The sequence below is a fragment of the Tachypleus tridentatus genome, chromosome 5 (genome assembly GCF_004210375.1).
Source record: "Tachypleus tridentatus isolate NWPU-2018 chromosome 5, ASM421037v1, whole genome shotgun sequence".
Lineage (NCBI taxonomy): Eukaryota > Metazoa > Arthropoda > Merostomata > Xiphosura > Limulidae > Tachypleus > Tachypleus tridentatus.
This window is the reverse complement of record NC_134829.1, coordinates 22823752-22844592: the sequence shown is the minus strand read 5'-3', so window position 1 is coordinate 22844592 and position 20841 is coordinate 22823752. Positions and strand designations below refer to the sequence as shown.

Below are 20841 nucleotides of genomic sequence, written 5' to 3'. Positions count from 1 at the left end.
TTGTTTTACCTCTACTCCTTCTGCTCAAAACTAAGGACAGACAAAGTTACCGCTAAACTTAGCGATGGTTATTGTTGACTAGTTGTTTTACCTCTACTCTTTCAGCTCTGAACTAAGGGCAACTATGCTCGAAAAACCTAAACAAACAAGCAAAAGTCTTTCATTGATGTGGTGTAATTTATTATAGAAGCAATACTTCCAATTAAAGTTGTTTAACGGACAGAAACGATAAGAATAATTACTTTATAGTCACGTTTTATGTGTATGCATACCATTCGATTATCTGGGAAGTAATACAGCAGGATATTTCAGTTTTTTATGATAAAATTTGTTACTAGGAGTCTGTAACACGCCAAACAAAACCTACTGACTTATTGCAAATCTTTACACAGAGAGTTATTTGCCTAAGTGAATTGTCTACTCTAAACCTATTGCTTTCTTTTCAAGTAATTGCCTAATTTGTTCAATTTTGGATCACATCTACTAAGTTTAAGAGAGTAGCTATTGCCTGCAAAAAATGAGGTCAGTTTACGACCTTCATTTCACTTCAGTTTTGTCAGCGATAGACTCTCTTATGGGATCACACATTTTTAACGTTCTTTCACTGTACATTCAAAATGATAGTCGTTGTTTTTGTTTTTTTTTAAATGTTATTTTCCAATTATCTTTAAATGGGATATAAATCAGCCTGATGCAAAAGCAATTTGATATCTTAAAGAAAATTAACGGTCCGGTGATTAGGGCGCTCGACTTGTAATCTGAGAGTTCCGGGTTCGAATCCTCCTCACACCAAACATGTTCGCCCTTTCAGCTGTGAGGGCATTATAATGTGACGGTTAATCCCACTATTCGTTGATAAAAGAGTAGCCCAAGAGTTGATGGTAGGTGGTGATGATGACTAACTGCCTTCCCTCTCGTCTTTCACTCCCTAAATTAGGGCCGGCTAGCGCAGATAGCCCTTATGTAGCTTTACGTGAAATTCCAAAAAACAAAGAAAATTAAACTATACTTTCGAAAAAAGGAGCGTTGCAAAGGTGTTATAATGCTACTATTCGTTCGTATAAATTAGCCTAAGAGTTGACAGTGGGGATATTGACTAGTGAGTTGCTTTCCCTCTAGCTTATCATTTTAAAATTATGGATGACTAGGGAGATGGCCCTTGATTAGCTTTGGACAAATATTCTACAAAGAAAATCATATAATTAAAAGCTGGTCTTAAGTTTCATACGTGTTTCAAGATTTTAAATTCAGCATGAAAATATGGATCGCATTCGCGTGTTTAAGCTTACAGCATCACACATCTAAGCTGTCATTCGTCATTTGCAGCTCATAACTTTAAACTTGTAATGTAACACTAAACACTGAGGTGATAAGTTAATGACATTCCACGGCCGTAAAATGATTAAAATTTGGTAAATACATACTACTTAATAAAATATACAGGAAATTGTCCATTTCAGATCAATATCCCAAAATTATTGTATCTTAATATTCATAATAATTTAAATAAGTAAGACATGTTATATGTGTATACATACATATGCTTTTAATGTGCCCGTTTCATAAAATAACTTGAAAGTAAATGGGTACATTTGAACATTAATTTCTTTGTTTTTTTTTTAATTTCGTGCAAAGCTACTCGAGGGCTATCTGCGCTGGCCATCCCTAACGTAACAAGTGTAGGGACAGAGGGAAGGCAGCTAGTGATCACCACCCACCGCCAACATTCAGGCTACTCTTTTACCAACGAATAATGGGATTGACAATAAGTTTATAACGCCCCCACAGCTGAAATGGCGAACATGTTTGGGGTGATTGGGATTCGAACCCGTGACCCTCGGATTACGAGTGGAGTGCCTTAACCACCTGGCCATGCCGGGCTTTGAACATCAGAAAACAACAACAGCTTTTCTGGAACATTTCGTCGCACCTTCAGTGCAATTTAGTGAATTCAAAAGACGTCAACTAAAAACAAAATTTTCACGAGTTATTAGTTGGAGCACGTATACTAGTCACGAAGAAATATAATAAACAAAACTCAGGTTGGTCCAAAGAACAAGAAGTAACCATAGCAACCACGTATACGACTTCATTTCTTACGCTGATTTACAGCTCTGGGTATATGTTCATGAGATTCATTAATAGATGTATGTTTAAGTAAAATCTTCCTGTATTAACACTGGTAACAAAATTAACGGATCGTCAACTTGCATCATGTGCAAACGTGCAAAGTTATTACTTGTGCAATTTATTGATGGTTTCCATGTGGATTTTATAAGATTCGTCAAAAATCGCACCATTTTATTTCAACTGTTACTTATTAATCACTATATCTTGAAGCTGCAGTTAGGCTTACAAACTTGTCTTGCTAAACACTATTTAAATGAATTCATAAATAACTCAACTATCACATTTCTCGAAGTGTTATGTCTAACAATGGTGCATAGTTTATGCTTTTAAATTCATAAATATTTAATATTGGCCTGATAATATATAACTAGACCTCACATTCCTAATGAAACAGGGAAGAAAGGTGTTCATAACATTTGATTAAATACCTCAACACAATGAAAGTTCAGATGACAGTATCCTTCTTCATCTCAATAAGTACAGCAATGAACTGATGTATTAAAGGTTTGGTTGTCGCTAAACAGAAAGCCACACAAATAAGTGCTATTTGTGCTGTGCCCACCAAGGGTATCTGAACCCGGTTTTTAGCGCTTTAAGCTTTCAGACTTACTGCTGAGGCACTAAGGGGCAGTTCGATGTGTTAATAAATATTTATGTGCTCAGATATGGAATGTAAGTTTAATTTTCAAAGAAAGTTTATATAGGGTAAATATTTTTTTAAATTTTGTTTACAGGGAGTAATTGTGCTATTAACAAGTCTGTATTTATGTAAGTTACACTTATGTCTTGGGTATTATTTCTTTTATCATATGCGACTACTTACTTGCCAAACATAACAGCTACGTGTTTATCTTATCATCAGATAACATTGCACAACAATTTTTTTTGAAAAGTTTCGCTTCCTGAAAAGTCTTTGCTGATTGTGACAGGTACCTGGTGGGTATGCACAAATATTGTTTTGATTTTCCTTCATCACGTAGGAACTCTGAGAAATAGAGAGTTAACTATTTACCGGCAATAACATATTTAATTGCGTTTATGTTTCTAATACGCTATTACGTTCAATATAATTAAAAAGTGTTTTGCTCCCGATTTTCGTTTGTATTCAATGTCCGGTGCATCACGTTGCAGTGTCCAACAGTAGTCAGCAAGCATTGACGGATTACAGTTGCCCTGATATCGTTTCTCCATTGTAGCAAAACTGAAGATTTCGATGAAACAGTAGGTGATGAGCAAATTTGGATGTGATTTTCGTGATCAGAAGCCAAAAATGTATAAGGAACAGTGTTCAAGAAGCAAAAACTTTGTTGTGCAGTATAATCTTGTATCGTAGAGCTGAGTGTGGCCTTGTGGTTATAGCGAGTCAAGCTCCAGATTAATGGATCCTCCGAGATACAATATGCAATGCCGTTGACCACGTACTTTACTTTCACCTGTGAATGTGTTACGTATGCGAGAACCAATTCAATTATTCGATTCAAATCGTCAAAGTCTTAGGGTAGTGAGTACTGAAGGATGCCTTTCCTTTGGTCAGTTGCTGAAAATTAGGATAGGCTTTAGTAGAATCCTCAGGGTATTTGACCTGGACATTTAAACTGTGTGTGTATAATGTTTCAATTTAAATTAAATATTTCATTATGTTTTAGTAGTTAGAGTTGTAAAACAACAACCAGAACATAAAGCTTTGTAAATTCCAAAATATACATTCGTTTTGGTTGTGACATTTCAGCTGTTAATAATAATAGTTTAACTATTGTTTCTTTTCTATTTTTTCGCGTGCTCTGACCCTCTTTTTCGTGTAAAGATAAAATGTTTGCTAAATTTTACGTTTAAAAACATGAACAACGTGATACTATTATCCTATTCTGTTGTTACTACAATAACCGTTATCAGTCATTTGGTTGTTTTACAATATCATAAAGCGAAAGTTTCTAGAGGGGTAAATATTTATCCGAATGAAACTTGCTTTAATTATGTTGTAGAAGATGAACCTGATTATGGAGTTATGATTAGCATAACGAACTGGGTATCCAAAGTCTCGGGTTCGAAACGTGGTGCTACTAAAATTTTTTCTCAATTTCAACTGTGTTTTTAAAAGTGACAGTTAACAGTACTCTTTGGTTAAGAGTAGTCGCTTTAGACAGATGCTTTCAATTGCTTGTTTTCCCTCTTGTCCGTAATTCAAGATTAGGAACGACTACGCCTGAACCACGAGAGCTTCTGTCCTGGTCGTTAATGCTCTTTTTTTTTTTAATTTTGTGCAAAGCTACACGAGGGCTATCTGCGCTAATCGTCCCTAATTTAGCAGTTTAAGACGAGAGGGAAGGCAACTAGTCACCAATACCAACCGCAAACTCTTGGGCTACTCTTTTATCAATGAATAGTGGAATTGACCGTAATATTATAATGCCTCCACGCCTGAAAGAGCGAGCACGTTTGGCTTGACGGGGATTGGAATCTGCGACCTTCAGACTATTAGTCTGACTATTTGATTCGTTTTACAGCTGCTTGAGGTATGTGACGGTTAAACGGTAGATAAAAGTCTTGAGATACATTTGTGGATACAATTCGTTCTTCATGGTATTGAAAAACTTTAACTTGATGATGACCTAAGAAGGTCGAAACGTTATTCTCTATTTTAGTTTAATAAAAGTTTTAATACCTATACCAGCTGTCCTGAGATACATTTTTACTTCAAGCGGGTTTCTCGTCATCACGAATTATATCCAAGTCTTTGAAGCTCTAAATTCTCGATAAAAACACATTCTTATGATCAAGGTATACGAATAATTCATGTTGGAAACGGCTGTTACATCTTCAAAATCGTTTCAATATTATGTACTTTCTTATCTGCATATCACGTGGTTATGCAAAATACATATTTTTGGTAAAACAGAGTTTGAATCCCCCAAAAGACTGAGAATCTCTGGTTTAAGTCATATTCTTATTCATGTTACGATCAATCTCACTATTCGTTGATAAAGAGTAGCCCAACAGTTGACGATGGGTGATGATTAGCTGTTTTCCTTATAGTGTTACACTGCTAAATTGGGGACGGCTATCGCAGAAAGCCCTCGTATAGCTTTGCTATAAATTTAAAACAAACCAAACTATATTGTCTAGATGATGGCACAGAGTACCTTTTTTTTTTTGTTTTTTTGAGACTCCATGTAAAGCGACTATAACCTTCACCTGGGTTTGGTGAAAATTATACACGTTATAATAGATAGCTGACACAAGCACATAGACTATATTAAACATGTATATGCAATTAACTCATAATCATTTTAGTATAAATTTCTTAAGCAAAAAAAAGCCCTTGAACATGGGTGTAGATATACAAAATATTTTCTAGTTTTTCCAGTGTTATTCATAAAAAGATCGTTCATAGATAAACCTTCATAATACTGTTTTAGTTTTAAACTTTCAAGTATTTGGTTTGTTTTAAATTTCGCACAAAGCTACGCGAGAGCTAACTGCGCTAGCCGTTCCTAATTTAGCAGTGTAAGACGAGACGGAAAGCAGCTAGTCACTACCATCCACCGCAAACTTTTGGGCTACTCTTTTACCAACGAATAGTGAGATTGAGCGTACCATTATAACACCACCACACTTGAAAGGGCGAGCATGTATGATGTCATAGGGATCGAAAACCGTGACCCTCAGATTGCGAGTCGAGCGTCCTAACTATCAAGTAATCTTACTAGTGAAGACTGACAGGAAGCAACTCTGGCTTCAAGTTTAGTCCTACCTTAACGTTTACATGACTTAACTCCATGACAAACAAATTGCAAATGCGTATGTTTTATATAAAAGTCACACCGCATTCTCTGCTGTGTCCACCAAAGGGAATCGAACATCTGATTTTAAAGTTATAAACCCATAGAATTACCTCTATCCAACTGGGGGATTTTAAAAATTCACAAAATTTTGTTTATATTTAACAATGAGTTGCACAAAATTTTATAGCTCTATGTACTCTTCTGAAGTTATTAACAAGGTTGTAAATTTCTGATTACAGAATTTATCCATTTTTGGGAAATTGGTTATCAGATACATTATCATTTTTTTCTCATTGTATTTTGGTATTTATTATTCATAATATCTAGCTACAGCATGAATTGTTCTATATAGAAAGTATTTTAGAGAGAATCTAAAGTATATTTCAGATATGTACAAGTATGGAAACCACAGTTGTTGGTGTTCTTCATTTAAACTTTATGTTGATGTTAATAATGGTAAATTACACAGAGTATTTGGAAAAATATACTTTTTTGTGTGAAATTAAGCATTTTGAACGAAAGTATAGAGACTGCAATGCCTTTCATATCTAAGTGACATGGTATCATTGGGGACAAAAAAAAAAAACTCGAATAAGAAGAAAGCATACAAAGCACGTGAGACTTCTAAAGTGCAAACTAAGATTTTGTTATATGCTGTTTGTTGCTGCGCATATTTCAAGAATTTATTTTTCTTTTATTCAACTGACTTTAAAGTTACTGGTTTAATTAAAGAATACTTGTATCAACATTAGTGTGAAAACTACAACACTAAATCTTTGAAGAAACATGAAACGCAGCATTAGGGTTACTTAGTGATAGTGAAGACGAGGAAGATGACAGTCAAATAATAATTTGTTCATAAAAATACAGCACTCTCCTACCTAAAACTAGTGTGAAGTTAATAGCACCATCTTCTAATGCACAGTTAATTGAAGATGAGATTTTAAGCAGCTTAACACGATATATCTGTGAAACTGGTAAAATCCAACTTAATAAATATTATCATTGATGACGTCATGGCATACTAATTTGTAAATTTTACAACAAATAAAAAACAAACAAAATCAGGTGGTGCTATTACATGTACTATCCAGGATTGTTGTAACTGAAGCAGCATCTTCAGTTTACCTTAAACTAGAATGGATCAAAAACAATGGCTTTTAATTGGATAGAATAATTTTCTGTCCTTTGATTATTATTTCCATCCTCCTTTACAAGTGAGTGGAAAAAAGGTACAAGACAAAAGCACAAATATTGGTGTACTGTAGAAGAAATAATTATGGAAACCACATTGTAAAAACAGCACAGACGAGAGTATTGATGTATCCCTCTTCATTACGAGTTAAAACCAATGGATTGATAGTGGACATGATTCCATTGTGTAGCAGCTAAAAGCCATGGTGAAAATGTTAAAAGAAGTTACACCCACACTGTAACAGTTAGAAATATCAATTCGTCTCCACCCCACCACTTAAAAAAAAAGCAAAAAAAGCTAGCATCATGTGGTTTCACTGGTTGGCAGCCTTTTCAATATTCAGAATATGTAGATTAGAGAACACAGTGAAAAATAGAAGCATGGTGTGTTCTTTCTATATCTACTTCAAATCCTACACATATACATGTACATTCTCAAAGTTGTTTCGCTTAACCTTGGTTATGCATCATTGTACACACATTCCTGTCAATCATTTGTTAAATCCTGAAGACTTTTAATAAAATGCTTAAATTTATCATGAACGTTTGTTAACAAAACATACAACAGTTTGAAAAATTAAACTTATTTGAAGAAAAGTTTAGACATTTTAAAGTTTAATATACTGGTGAAGGTCTTCGAATTTGTAAAACGAAAATGCTTCACTCACCTTTGGTTCACATGGACTAAATAGAAAATACATTAAGTAAATAGTAATGTGCTTTCAGTTACAAATGATTTGGTCTCACAGAACTCATAAAGTGACTACTTAGGTTCCTAAATATCTTGCATTGTAACGTCCTAATAATTACACATTTGGTGGTCTGCTTATTTACATGTACTATCACCGCTAAATATCTTGTGATAACACTGACTGACATATGGGCATTAATGTTACTTCCTTTTAAGTCTAACTGAACATTAGTAAAACATATAATGAAATATTATTACATAGGCAAATAATGTGAAAACGGTAGCGATATATATATATGGTGGGGCTTAGTTTAATGTACGGTCGATAATGTACCTTGGAAACCTGTATACAACAGAACGGTATTAGATAAAGATGAATAAAACCCTTTAAAATATTCTCTCTACAAATCGACTGAAAGACTATTCACATATTATAACTTTAATCTGCAGGTTCCAGTAAACGCCGTACTTTTGCATTACTACCGATTTTTAAAAGAAATACTACGAAATTCATTTCGATAATTACATCAAAAATTGACATTTTCCCGACTTCTGAAGACCGTGACACTTATGTTCATATAAACACTTCCACTAATTAATCATTCACTGTTCTTCTCAACCTTCTACTCTATCTTAACTGTTCATACAATTCGAAGTTCACAAAATAATAATTATGAAGTCTTGCCTTTTTTTTTTTAATCAGTTTATATTTAAACCTAGATTTCTTCAAGAAGCATTAATTTTTTTCATCAGTCTACACTGAAATTTAGGTTTCTCTGTGAAACTTTGATTTTTTTCCATCAGCTTGTATTGAGATCTCGATTCCGCCATGAAGCGTTGATTTCTTTCATCAGGCTACACTGAAATACAGGCTCCCATGACTGCTTCTAGCCAACTATGATATTGAAAAATTACCTCAAATGCTTTCATAAAAATCCTGACCGCTTTTTTACTATAAAAATGCACTACAAAATATTTTCTTGAACTTGTGTATTACGTAAAATTGAAATTTACGCGTAGTGGAAAACACACGATTGCAAGTAAACGTCTATTATCTTCCAAATGAGACTCAGCCCTTTTGGTTTTGAAAGAATATTCAGATTTAAAAGCATTTCTAGTTTATTACAACCGATTATAGCTTTACGTTTCTGTACTATATTGTACTATCACGCTTGTAATTTACGAGCGTCAGAATAAACAAAGGCCCAAACCATGACAAGAACAACTATACACTATACAATTCATCAATTTTAAGAATTATTGATTCTTTGTCTTCCAGTTTAATAATGTTACTGTTAATCTATGTATTCCTCTAACTCCTGAGCTTCTCCTTCAAACCAGCTGAACATTGGATACCCCACGTTAACTGGTTTTCTTTTCGTTGGGAGACTGGGTTCCAACCGGCGATACCTGGTGGGCGGCCATACAACATGTGTTGCAATTGCTGTCACGAGACCTAGAGAAACCTGTGAGTAAACATTATCTGAAAATGTTGTGAAGACCAACATGATATTTTAAAACTGTTAATACTTAAAAGTATTGAGTATTGGAATATTTCTAATAGGCCTAACATGGCTGATGGATAGGTCACCCGACTCGTAACTTACAGGTCGCAATATCGAATCCCAACTTCGAACATGCTTGAGCTTTCAGCCGTGGGGACGTTATAATGTTAGATCAATCCCATTATTTGTTAGTAAAAGAGTAGCCCAAGAGTTGTGGTGGGATGGTGTTGACTTTCCTTCTAGCCTATCACTGCTAACTTAGGAACGGCTAGCGCAGATATCCCTTGTGTAGCTTTGCGCAAACTTCAACATACAAACACAGAAGCTATTTCTAATTAAAAACAATTAAAATATAACACACAGTGCTTTTGAAAGTTTGATGAAAGGTTCACAGTGATAGACTTGAAAAAGTTACCTTAAACATTATAATATGTAAAACATATATTTTGCAAAGTTTATACATTGCAGTAAATGAATTACGCTAGGAAGCTATTTAAATTTGTAATATCATTTGTTTGTTTAGACAGATATCACGGAAAGCTATCTACGATGGCTTTGAGTCTGACGGATTATAATGCCTGAAACAGATACTCGTGATGGGCAAAATGTAGCTTTATGTTTAACAACAGAAACAAACAAAACTCTCTTGTTAGAACGTACAGTGAGATTTGATTTTCACTTTATGACGCACACACGGATCAAAAGTCGGGATTTTGTATTTGTTTTTTTTTTTAATGGTAACGAGTCGCGAACCACGGAACTCCAACTTCACAGTCCAACACAATAGCCACTACAACTGTTGATGGTAATAGAATTCGTTTAGGTATTCAGATGGATATTTCTTATTATTTCAACAAATGATTATCGAAATAATTTGTGTCACAAGTGCGATACATAGTGAAACATTTTTATTTATTGAATGATAGACGACATGATTCAATCAGAAAATGTTTACTTTTAAAACTTACGATTTCAATGAAATGTTTGTTTTAAATTTCGCGCAAAGCTACACGAGGATTATCTGCGCTACCAGTCCCTAATTTAGCAGTTTAAGACTAGAGGGAAGACAGCGAGTCATCACCACCAATCGCCATTACTCTTGGGCTACTCTTTTACCAATGAATAATGGGATTGACCAACCGTTACATTATACTGATCCCAAGACTGAAACGGTTAGCTTGTTTGGTGTCACAGGGTTCAAACTCGTGATCCTCAGAATACGAGTCGAGAACCCTAACCACCTGGCCATGCCGGGCCTTGAAGTGAAATATTAACAATACCTTCCTTTGGAACTTAATACATTAGTTTTCGGGTATTGTTTACCTTATGAACAAACATCTGAAAAAAAATACAACAACAACATAACTGAAACAATGACGAACCTTCCATAACCATATTATTATTGGTGTTACGTTCGTAACGTTGACAAGGTAAGTCATAAACGAAACAAAAAACCATGAAGTAACTGTATGTAACATACTGTTATCAGGCTTATCAGGTGAAAGTTTCGTGAGAAAATTCTCAATATCGTTTCTAATTAACAATAAATAAAGTAAAAACTCTAAATCACTAACGCTATGATGCATGGACAACGAATTTTAACGTAACATATTTACCCTTAATCAGCATAGCTGACACATTTCTCTATACTTGAGTATGTGTTGAAATGGATCTGTTTACCAGAGAATGCAATAACCATAAAGGAAGAGTAAATATAATATACAATTCCAGACTTACAGGTCCGAAATAGTTGCTATCCATACTGTGTGAGTGGTGATCACCTTCAACCCAGCAATGTCCTCGTGGAACTTTCACATATTTTTCCTTGTAATTTAGCGTTCTGATGAAATATTAAACAAGGGTTACTGCATATATATTTTATATAAAAACTGAAATGAGCAACAAGCCCATCTCACACTAGCTTCTAAAATTGACGTACGTAAATTCAGATAAATTAAATAATCTACTATTGTTTTTTAGAAAACAACATTCATACAACAGCACAGAAATCATTAAATAATACTGAAAGCTTCATACCTTTCACAGGAAGAGCTAAACAACACCTAATACTTATTATACAACACATCATACACTTATTCTAGAACCCATATTCCACACAATAAATTAATAAAATATCTGAAACAAAGTAAAAATGAAAGCCACCCCATTCCAGAGCTTCACTTATATCAGCTTGAGATTAATATTGATAGACATGGCCTTGGAAAAAGGGACAGAATAGACAGAAAAAATAAGATAAATATCTACAAGCCTTAAACTAAAATAACAATCAAGGATAGAGGAAGAGTTCAAATATGCACTCAACACTTTCTCGTTTACATGCGACATAAATTCCGATGATGCTTCGACTGGCTCTAAACAGTTGAAGGGTTACCTGACTCATGAGGATATATTTGTTCTAACAAAACTTTGAGTTTTGCTTGTTTAAATATCTTATTCATTAAATACAAATGTTTTTAATGAAAGGAACCTGAAAACATTACTCAGTAACGTATGGACGCGTAAGTATTGCAGAAGCAAGGTATTTTTCAGTCAGGCCATATGTGAGGTACTTATATGCTGATTGTTGATAAATGCTGTTTGAGAAAGACACATGCACAGTGGTGTTAATGTGGGTTGATATGACTCTGTAACAAGTGTATTAGTATGTGCTGGTGCATTTGTAGTTCATGAAACATTGCAACATTTTCTTTTGTTTCAGGGGATGGGTGACAAAGTTCAAAGTAGTATTGATATTTAGGGACCCCAGTGTGCTTCCCCTGACTTCCTACATATGTGTACAGGTGTACCTAGACAACATTAAATTCACCATCCCTAGTCAAAATCTTGGATCCACCACTGATAGTAGATTGTCATGTTCCTCAAGATAATTCCAATACACCCTAATACTAGAAGTACAATTCAGAAACAGTGAATACCCAAATTATTACACTACTTAGCTGTGCCAGTATGGAAAGAAATTGTGATGCAAACAACTAATAACTTACTTTTATAACAATATCCTCAATTCCTGCAATATTTGCACACAATTAAACTTTGCAATGACCCATGCAAAATATCAATGCATAATACTATGTAGATTATTTATATTTTACGATCCATGATTGATAACATTTCCAATATCTGAAGTTTTTATAAGTATTATACACAAATATCAACAAAGAAGATTTCACTATCTCAATCTTAATAAACAACATTCAGTATCCAGTATCCTAATAAATAGCATTATTATCACAGTATATAATTGACTCTTGTAGGATCTTAATGCAACGTATTTCTCTAAAATTGAGCACTTGATAAACGAGTTGTTCTAAACAATATTTTCAGTTCTTGATGTTAAAATTTTAAAATGAAAACACAACAGCTGACACTTCAATAAAGAAAGCATGATTGAAAATGAAAATTGTTGATATAAAGTTCGACAAAAGTTTACTTATTTACAGATATGATGCTATCACATGATTAAAGAACACTATACTTTCAAATTCAAATATTTATTTTTACTTCAGACACAATTCCTTTTTTACCTTATACAAAAATAAACAAACAAAGAAATATGAATATCAGATGAACTACATTCAACTTTTTTCATACATTCAACCAGAATATGTATGACATAGCACTGATCAAAGCAGAAAAATATCAATCAACAAAACATTTGAGAACAATATTTTAATTACAGTTTACGTTAAATGAGGCACAGTGCATTACATAAAAAAATGTTTGAAATTACCTGATGAACCAAGTCAGTCCAATGATTTGTTAAACCCAATATTCACAAGTTGTTCAAGTACAAAGCAAACTGTGCAACTTTATGCTAGCATAATCTAATGGCTCCTGCTACACTGAATTTTTGATAAACCTCTGATCTTTTCTATGAGATATTTTCTGACTATATTCATGGGTGTTATCTGATATGTGAATGTTGAAGTTAACTTGAGACAAACCTATTAAAAAGTAATTTCTTTTTCAAATATTTAAACAGAGTAGGAAATCTGTGTATTTTCTGTTGCATTCACTAGAAACTTACATTCCTAGACAAATTTGTGTAATTTACTATTTATAACCTATTTATGCACTAAATTCCTTGTGGGCCAATGACTTTGTTCATTAGGGCCCATAGTAACCTACTTTTTTTAAAACAAATATATGATTGATATTAATATTAGGTTGTTCAAAGAATAATGGTGGATTTTTATATTAAAATCTCAGTCATTTATAGCTATAAGAAACCTGTCTTTTTTTATAGCTTCTTTTATATATATATACCATTGAAAAACTAAAACTTTCTTCTATTCATTAGTGCTTTTATTCTTTTCTAAAACTTTATTTCCAATATTTCAGACTCTTACAATTAATGAAGGAAAGAAAACGTTGCATCTCATTTTTTTGCATGAATTCAAATTTGTCTGTAATGCATCACAAACAGTTCACAATATGAACTTAGCATAGGAAGAAAAAAACCATCTATAAATGCACAGTACAGTGTTAGTTACAAAAGTTTCATCATGGAGATGTTAGTCTTGAAGATAAACAGAGCAGAGAACGTCCTTCTGCTGTTGGAATTGACCAACTGAGAACATCAGTAGAAAAAAAAAACATGTCAAACTGTTTGAACAGTGACACAAGAACTGTTGTTGGCATTTCTACTATTTCTGACCATCTCAAGCAAATTGGAAAAGTGAAAACTTGACAATTGGTTTCCAAACGAACTAAGTGAAAATCAGAAAATAATTGCCATTTTGAACTGTGCTCTTTGTTGATTTTGTGCAAGAAATGATCCATTTCTTGCTTGAATTGCCACCTGTGATGAAAAGTGGATTCTTTATGACAACAGAAAACAATATGCACAGTTGCTCAACAATGACAAGGCTTAAAAAACAATTCTCAAAGCCAAAGGTGCACTAACAGAAGATTATGGTCACTCTATGGAGGGGTCTGCTATCAATATTATCCATTACAGCTAGCTCAACCAGGGCCAAAATACCACTGAAGTGATTTAGGGTCAAGAACTGGAAAACGTATATAGAAAGTTGCATGAAAAAATGCCAGAAGTAGTCAATCAAAAAAGCACCAATCTTGTTTTATGATAATGCTCAGCCATACGTTGCTCAAATGATGCTCCAGAAGCTCAGGCTATAAAACATTGCCTCATCCTCCTTACTCCCCACTTTTTTAGGCATTTAGACAACTTTTTGACAAAAGTTCAACAACAACAGAACAGCAGAGAATAACTTTAAAGAATTTTTGAGTTCTAGGACTTCAGAGTTTCATCATCATGACATAAATAATCTTGTTTCACATTGTCCAAAACTGTGTAGATTCACCAGGTTAATACTTTAATTAATAGTTGCTTTTGAATTTTTTATTTGTTATTAAAGTTAAAATTTAAAATCCGTGATTATTTTCAAACAACCTAATAGTTTTATTTTGAGTTTACATACTAATTATAAATATTTTATTACAAGTTACATCTTTCACAGTAACAAATGATACTTGTACAATAGTTATGATGTTTGGTCACTGGTGCAGCAAAGAAGATTTTAGTATTTAAATCAACATTCAACTATTTAACACTATTCATATTTTAGAACTGATAGTGGTTACTTATGCATGTGTATATCGGTCTGCGTGTATTGACAGATTATTTATTTAAAACAAACAAAAAAAGTGAATAAATATGAAAATTTTGAAATGTTTTGTGAAATATTTGCATAAGATTAGATGTCAGGAGAAATAATGCTCAAAGACATATAGAAATGCGTCTCGGTATTAGGTAACTGTGTGTGACTGTTTGATTTGATTAACATGGCCAACCTGATTTTTCTTCTGTTAATGTTAGGTTCATGTACAATTATAGTGAAATTCTGTTCAGAATAAACTGTAGTTGTTTTTATATATATATATATATTCATGGACTTATGAAGGGGTTTTTGATGGTGTTTTAACTTCTTAAAATCAACAAAGATATTGTCACCCAAAGAGTCATTAAAAATATACTCCATCACAATTCTGTTAACCAAAGAGTACAATTCCTTAATAATAAATAGTTAAATGATATGCTCATATTTACTCAGTCAATACATACAACAATAAAATGGGCAAACTATTCAAAACACTATTAAAATAAACTATTACTGTTAAATTTTACAATTGTTTTCATGCAAACCAATTAAAACACCTAAAATCTACAGTTTGCTGACAGTCTATAAAACCCAGTAATCTTACATCCTGTCATGTCTTGTAACTCTTTAATCTACAATCTTAAGAAATTGTTCAACTGGGTGTTGGAGACTTGTTTCCAAAATAGGAAAAAATCATTTCAGACTTTGTTATAAGTTGTTTATGTATTGAAGGAATTATATTTGTTAATTTTTCATCTATATATCTTAAACCAAAATACAATACACTTATATAAGTGACTTTGGCATGTTCCCAAAATAAACACCCATTAAAAAAAAAATAAACATTTCACACCTCTTACGTTATTATGTTATTACGTTATTTCGTCATGAAGCAATGCAACTCAGAGCAGCAATTGTTTCACAATACCTTAAAAAAAGAGAATCAACATAAAACAAACACTTACTCAAACTGTCACAACCAATAACATTTATTTGCTTTCAATCCTGACTTGTACTGGATAAAACATTCCAGTCATATTTTATATATAAGTCTCCATTGTGGCTTAGGATTGTAGGTTTTGTTTTTTGTGGCTTTACTGTCAAGATGAATAACCAAACTTCCTTCAATATACAAATAACCTATGCAAAGACATACAATTTTCAGTTGCACATGAAAAGAACTGCTGAATAATTTTAAAAAAGCCTCCAAGGTTTCACCATTAAAATTCATATAAAAAAACATATACAGTGGAAATTACATGAAGTGATTTTCTAATCATGTAATCCACAAGAAGACAGGCACTCTAAACTTCTTACTGAATTTTGTATGCAATATATGCACCACAGAAAGCATTGAAGAAACTGCACATTTGACTGAATGATTCATTAACATCAACCAGATCCATACTACTGTACTTATATAAGCTATCAATGTAAAGACAAGTATAACAAACTCAAAACATTTTAATTGAAACAGAACATATAACTCCAACATTAAGTAAAAAGAACACAAAAAAACCCTTCCCAAATCCATGAACGTATTACTAAAAGCAATCACAGTTTAATCTCAACAAAATGTCACTATACTCAAACATGAACCTTGCACTAGCAGAAGAAAATCAGCTAAGCCTCATTAATAAAATCAAACAATACTCCAATTATATATTAACATACATTCAGGCACATTTCAATGTGACTTTGATTGCTATTTCCCAACATACTCCTAATCTTGTGTAAATATACAACATATCTATATTTTCATATTTAATTTTTTTTGTTCTTTCTGTTCAGCTAAAAATAAATGATCAGTAAATTCACATGGGTTAATATGCACATACATAAGTAATCACTATCAGTTACAAAATTTAAACACACTATTAAAACTGTTGAATGTTTATTTAACTACTAAAATCTTCCTTGCCATTAAAATTTGTGTACTGGAAAATGACCACACCAGTGATCAAAATGTCACATCTGTTTCACAAATTGTTTTCCTCACTGTAAAAGCTGTAACTTGTAATAAAATGGGAATTCCTTTGTATCTTACATTCAAATTGAGTAATTTCACCAAGTTTATTTTTGCCAGTTGATTTATTGAGTGTCATAATAGGCTGAGACAAAATTACTCAATACAATGGTAGTGATAGTGGAAGGTGAAAAAGCAACTGCGTAATTTCAGGATTAATATAAAAAACAATAAAAAGTGAGCCTTTACATGAAAATATATACAAATTGTTAATCTTTCTTTCAAAATGTTGTCAAGCTTTCATCCACACATTCATTTATTTTTATACATATGATCAATAATGCTGATAACAAAAATTTTTTGAACATGTAATATCGTTTAGATCTCTACTACCTAAACTTCCTATTTTTGTACACTAACAAAACTGTAGATATTTATATTATCATAGAATTCAATCTCTTCACAAATATAAAACTACATTTAAAAAGTTTATAGCTAAGGACTGACTAATCATAAGGGCCAGGCATGATATTTTCATCCAATATACAACATATCTAGTTTAATGAATAATTAAAACCTGTTCCAACCTTATGACATCTCCTTCTAAAGCAACGACTCTCTTGATAATCTTCTGGCTTGGGTCTCGTGGAGATCTGGAATTAAAGAAAAGACGTTAGAGAACTTTTTTTAATGTTGTATTGTTTAGGCAAATTCTTGGTGTGTTACCTTTTAAATGGTCAATAAGATTGTACAGAGAGAGCACAGCAATTAGTGTCAAGCAAAGCGAGAAATACGATAATGCAATCCCGTGATGTTGTGTCATTCTGTGGTAATAACTTTACACTGTCTGTTATTATTTGTTTGTTTCTGAATGTCAGGCAAAACTAGATGAGGGTTATCCACCTCCAACTCTTGGGTCACTCTTTTACCAATGAATGGTGGGATTGACTGGTAACATTATAATACCTATACTGGTGAACACATTTGGTGGGATGAGGAATCGAAGCTTCGACTCTCAGATTGCAAGGCAAGCGCCCTAACCACTTGGCCATAATGGGCATAACACCCTCTAATAAATAATTTCACATCAATAAAAATATATGTTTTGTAATGACTTAAACAAATAATTTAAATTTAACTGTTAACCAACTTAATCTAGTTTACACTGTAACAGTTCAAGTAAGTAACAATGTAGAGGGTCTCAATAAGTGCGATATCTATATTACAGAGCATCAAGAAGATAGTTAAAAAGCAAGATGATTGATTGGCTGTTTGGGCTTTTCTGGCTTCTTTCGCAGCTATTATCTGAATGAAAAAAGACATGAACAATTTGACATTTTTCCCCACAAAGTCTTCTCATTATGTTTATTAATCCACTAGGGAGATGAAGGGGAATTGTCTATTTCTTAACGCTTATGGTTCCTAAGTCATAAATTACAGCCAAAGATAAACAGATTAGTATGTCTGTAGTATCCTAGCAGGTTTGATGAACCTGGTTTCGTTGTAGGGCCTCATCAGCATTAAGTATAGCAGATATCATGCAGTTGACCTATTACATTCTTTTTTTCTGATAGTTCTTATAAAGGAGAGATCAATAATGATAGTAGATAATCATGCTACTTCTGTGTAATCCCAATATGTCAATGACAATTTAAACAGTTACGGTATTATTTTTGGTCAGTTACTTTCTTTGTCATGTGCTGCAACATGCTTTTTTCAAGTCTTGTTATCATTACTGAACTTTTAAAATACTTATGTTTTTTGTCAAGTTTTACAGAAGATGTATTTATTACTTCATATTGTCCCTCTATGAATTTAAGTAACACAAATTAAAATGAGACCTGTATTGTTAGGCAAAACCTGTATAGTATGTTTAACATACTGTTTATTTTATATTTAACTTTCTTTTCATGAGTAATTCATGTGGTTCTTTTTATTTTTACATTTCTTATTTTGTCTGACCTTTATAAACGTTAGTTATTGGTTGTATTATTGGCAAATTCTTGCCACTTGAGTTGACACAGTCTAAAAAGTAACAAGTGTTAGTAAATTTGTCACATATGCATATTCCTCTACAGTTACACTGTCAGAGTTGCTTGATGAGTTTATGTTGGTTAAAAACGACTTAGGAAATTTTGGAAAGTTATACCGATGCTTTCCTTTTCATAGGAAATTAATTGTGCAACACTAATTCATGCCAACAACTAGAGTTTCTGTATTCCCAAAGTAAGGTACACTGATATTACTTCTTTATCATAACTTTTATTAACAATACACACACACACACACATTGCATTGCTAGTTTCAGTGTTACTTTCACTTCTTTCAGAATTCAAGTATTTAAAAAACTCAATATCTGTTTGTTTCTTGCACAATATAACTCATTATACTTTGATCAAATAAAGCAGTAAAAAATTCATATTCTTTAGATTCATCCATGAGACTAAATTTATCTGCAAGTCCAGCTTTTCTATTATCAAATGAATAAATGGATCAAAATTCTGACACCTTACCCTTTGGGAACCAATGGATTGTGATTCACTATCTAAATCATGTTCAGAGCTTAAAACAACTGAATTTGATGATTATGACAAATATGAAAAGTTTACTTCTTTATTGAAATAATTATCATATGCTAATACTTCAATTTCATCTTTTGATGAAAAATGTTTTAGCTTCATTCCCTTAGCTGATGCAACTTTACTTTTGTGATTCATGACTTACACTGAGAAAATGACTTAGGCATAACACTTTGAGTGGGTACGGTCACTATAGCATGAGGGGGTTGTCAACTAAATGTTTCTTAGCCTGCATCTTCAATTGATGATAGATGTATTGAGTGTGAAGCATGAAATAATCAGTTAATGATGACTGCTTTTTTCTAGGAAAACATCAATTGATGATGGCTGCAATTTAAGGGTTATTCTCTGTTACTTTGATAAACATGCTGTGCATCTTCTTAGAATATTTGTTATCTGTCTATTTTAAAAATTTACTTTAATAAAATCTCGTAGTTTTCCAGGTTTTTTTTTTTTGCATTTTGTGCAAAAGCTACACAAGAGCTATCATCGCGCCTTGCCGCCCCTACTTTAGCACTGTAATATTGAGGAAAGCAGTTATTACTACCCACCACCAAAACTCTTGGGCTATTCTTTATACCAATGAATAGTAGGATTGATCGTTACATTATAATGCCCCACGGTTGAAATGGCACGCTTATTTGGTGTGATGGGGATTCCCTGCGACCCTCAAGTTATGAGTGTAGTGCTCTAACCACCTGGGATTATTAAAGTCTAGTAAACAAAAGAAATGTGAATAAATATTAATGCTTTTAAATCCAACTTAGTTATATACATATATCTTTCAGACTATCGGTTACAATAATTGTTAACAGATGACTGAATCATCTTCGTACCCTAATTTGATTACCATACAATTTGAATTTCCATGATAGCTGACTAGGATTAACATCCACATTTGATTTTGTCAGTCAGGTGGGATATTTCTACTCATCTGGGTACTACTGACACAGACGTTCTTTGCTGTGACAATAAGTTGATAACTTAAAACCGATATATATACACATGCACACATGCATATAAGTAGACATTGCAAATATAACACCAATATGTTCCTAAACATTAAATTTTACATCACTATGTATTGCCTAAAAATCATGTAGTAATAAAATTAGCTTTTTCTATTAAAAATATTTGAACTACATTTTTATAAAATTATTTTGAACTGTAGAAATATTATGTCAGTTGTGCATCACATCACCAGATTCTTCAACATAAGAAAAGTTTAACAACTGTCTTTACTGTAACCAACATACAGCTGTTTAAAAATGTAATATAATATACGGTTATAGAAGTATGTAAACAATTTAGTCTGATATACTGATATAAAAGTGTATAAACATGTTTAGTCC

At 32.8% G+C, this 20841-nt stretch overlaps 1 protein-coding gene across 1 annotated transcript; it reads right to left on the bottom strand.

Moving 5' to 3' along the window:
• Window positions 1-8084: 8084 nt before the first annotated feature.
• LOC143250699 (mitochondrial inner membrane protease subunit 2-like) lies at window positions 8085-17602 on the bottom strand. Its single transcript, XM_076501603.1, has 3 exons — window positions 17498-17602; window positions 11040-11142; window positions 8085-9263 (listed from the first exon to the last, which is right to left on the bottom strand). The coding sequence occupies exons 2-3, from the start codon at window positions 11061-11063 to the stop codon at window positions 9093-9095; spliced, it is 195 nt and encodes a 64-aa protein (XP_076357718.1). The 5' UTR covers window positions 11064-11142; window positions 17498-17602; the 3' UTR covers window positions 8085-9092.
• Window positions 17603-20841: the final 3239 nt, after the last annotated feature.

Bases quoted from the DNA above. Each gene is read 5' to 3' on its own strand.
- LOC143250699 (XM_076501603.1), bottom strand. From the start codon at position 11,063: ATGGATAGCAACTATTTCGGACCT. The intron at 9,264-11,039 runs GTAAGTCTGGAA...GTTTACTCACAG, and splicing joins ATAGCAACTATTTCGGACCT to GTTTCTCTAGGTCTCGTGAC.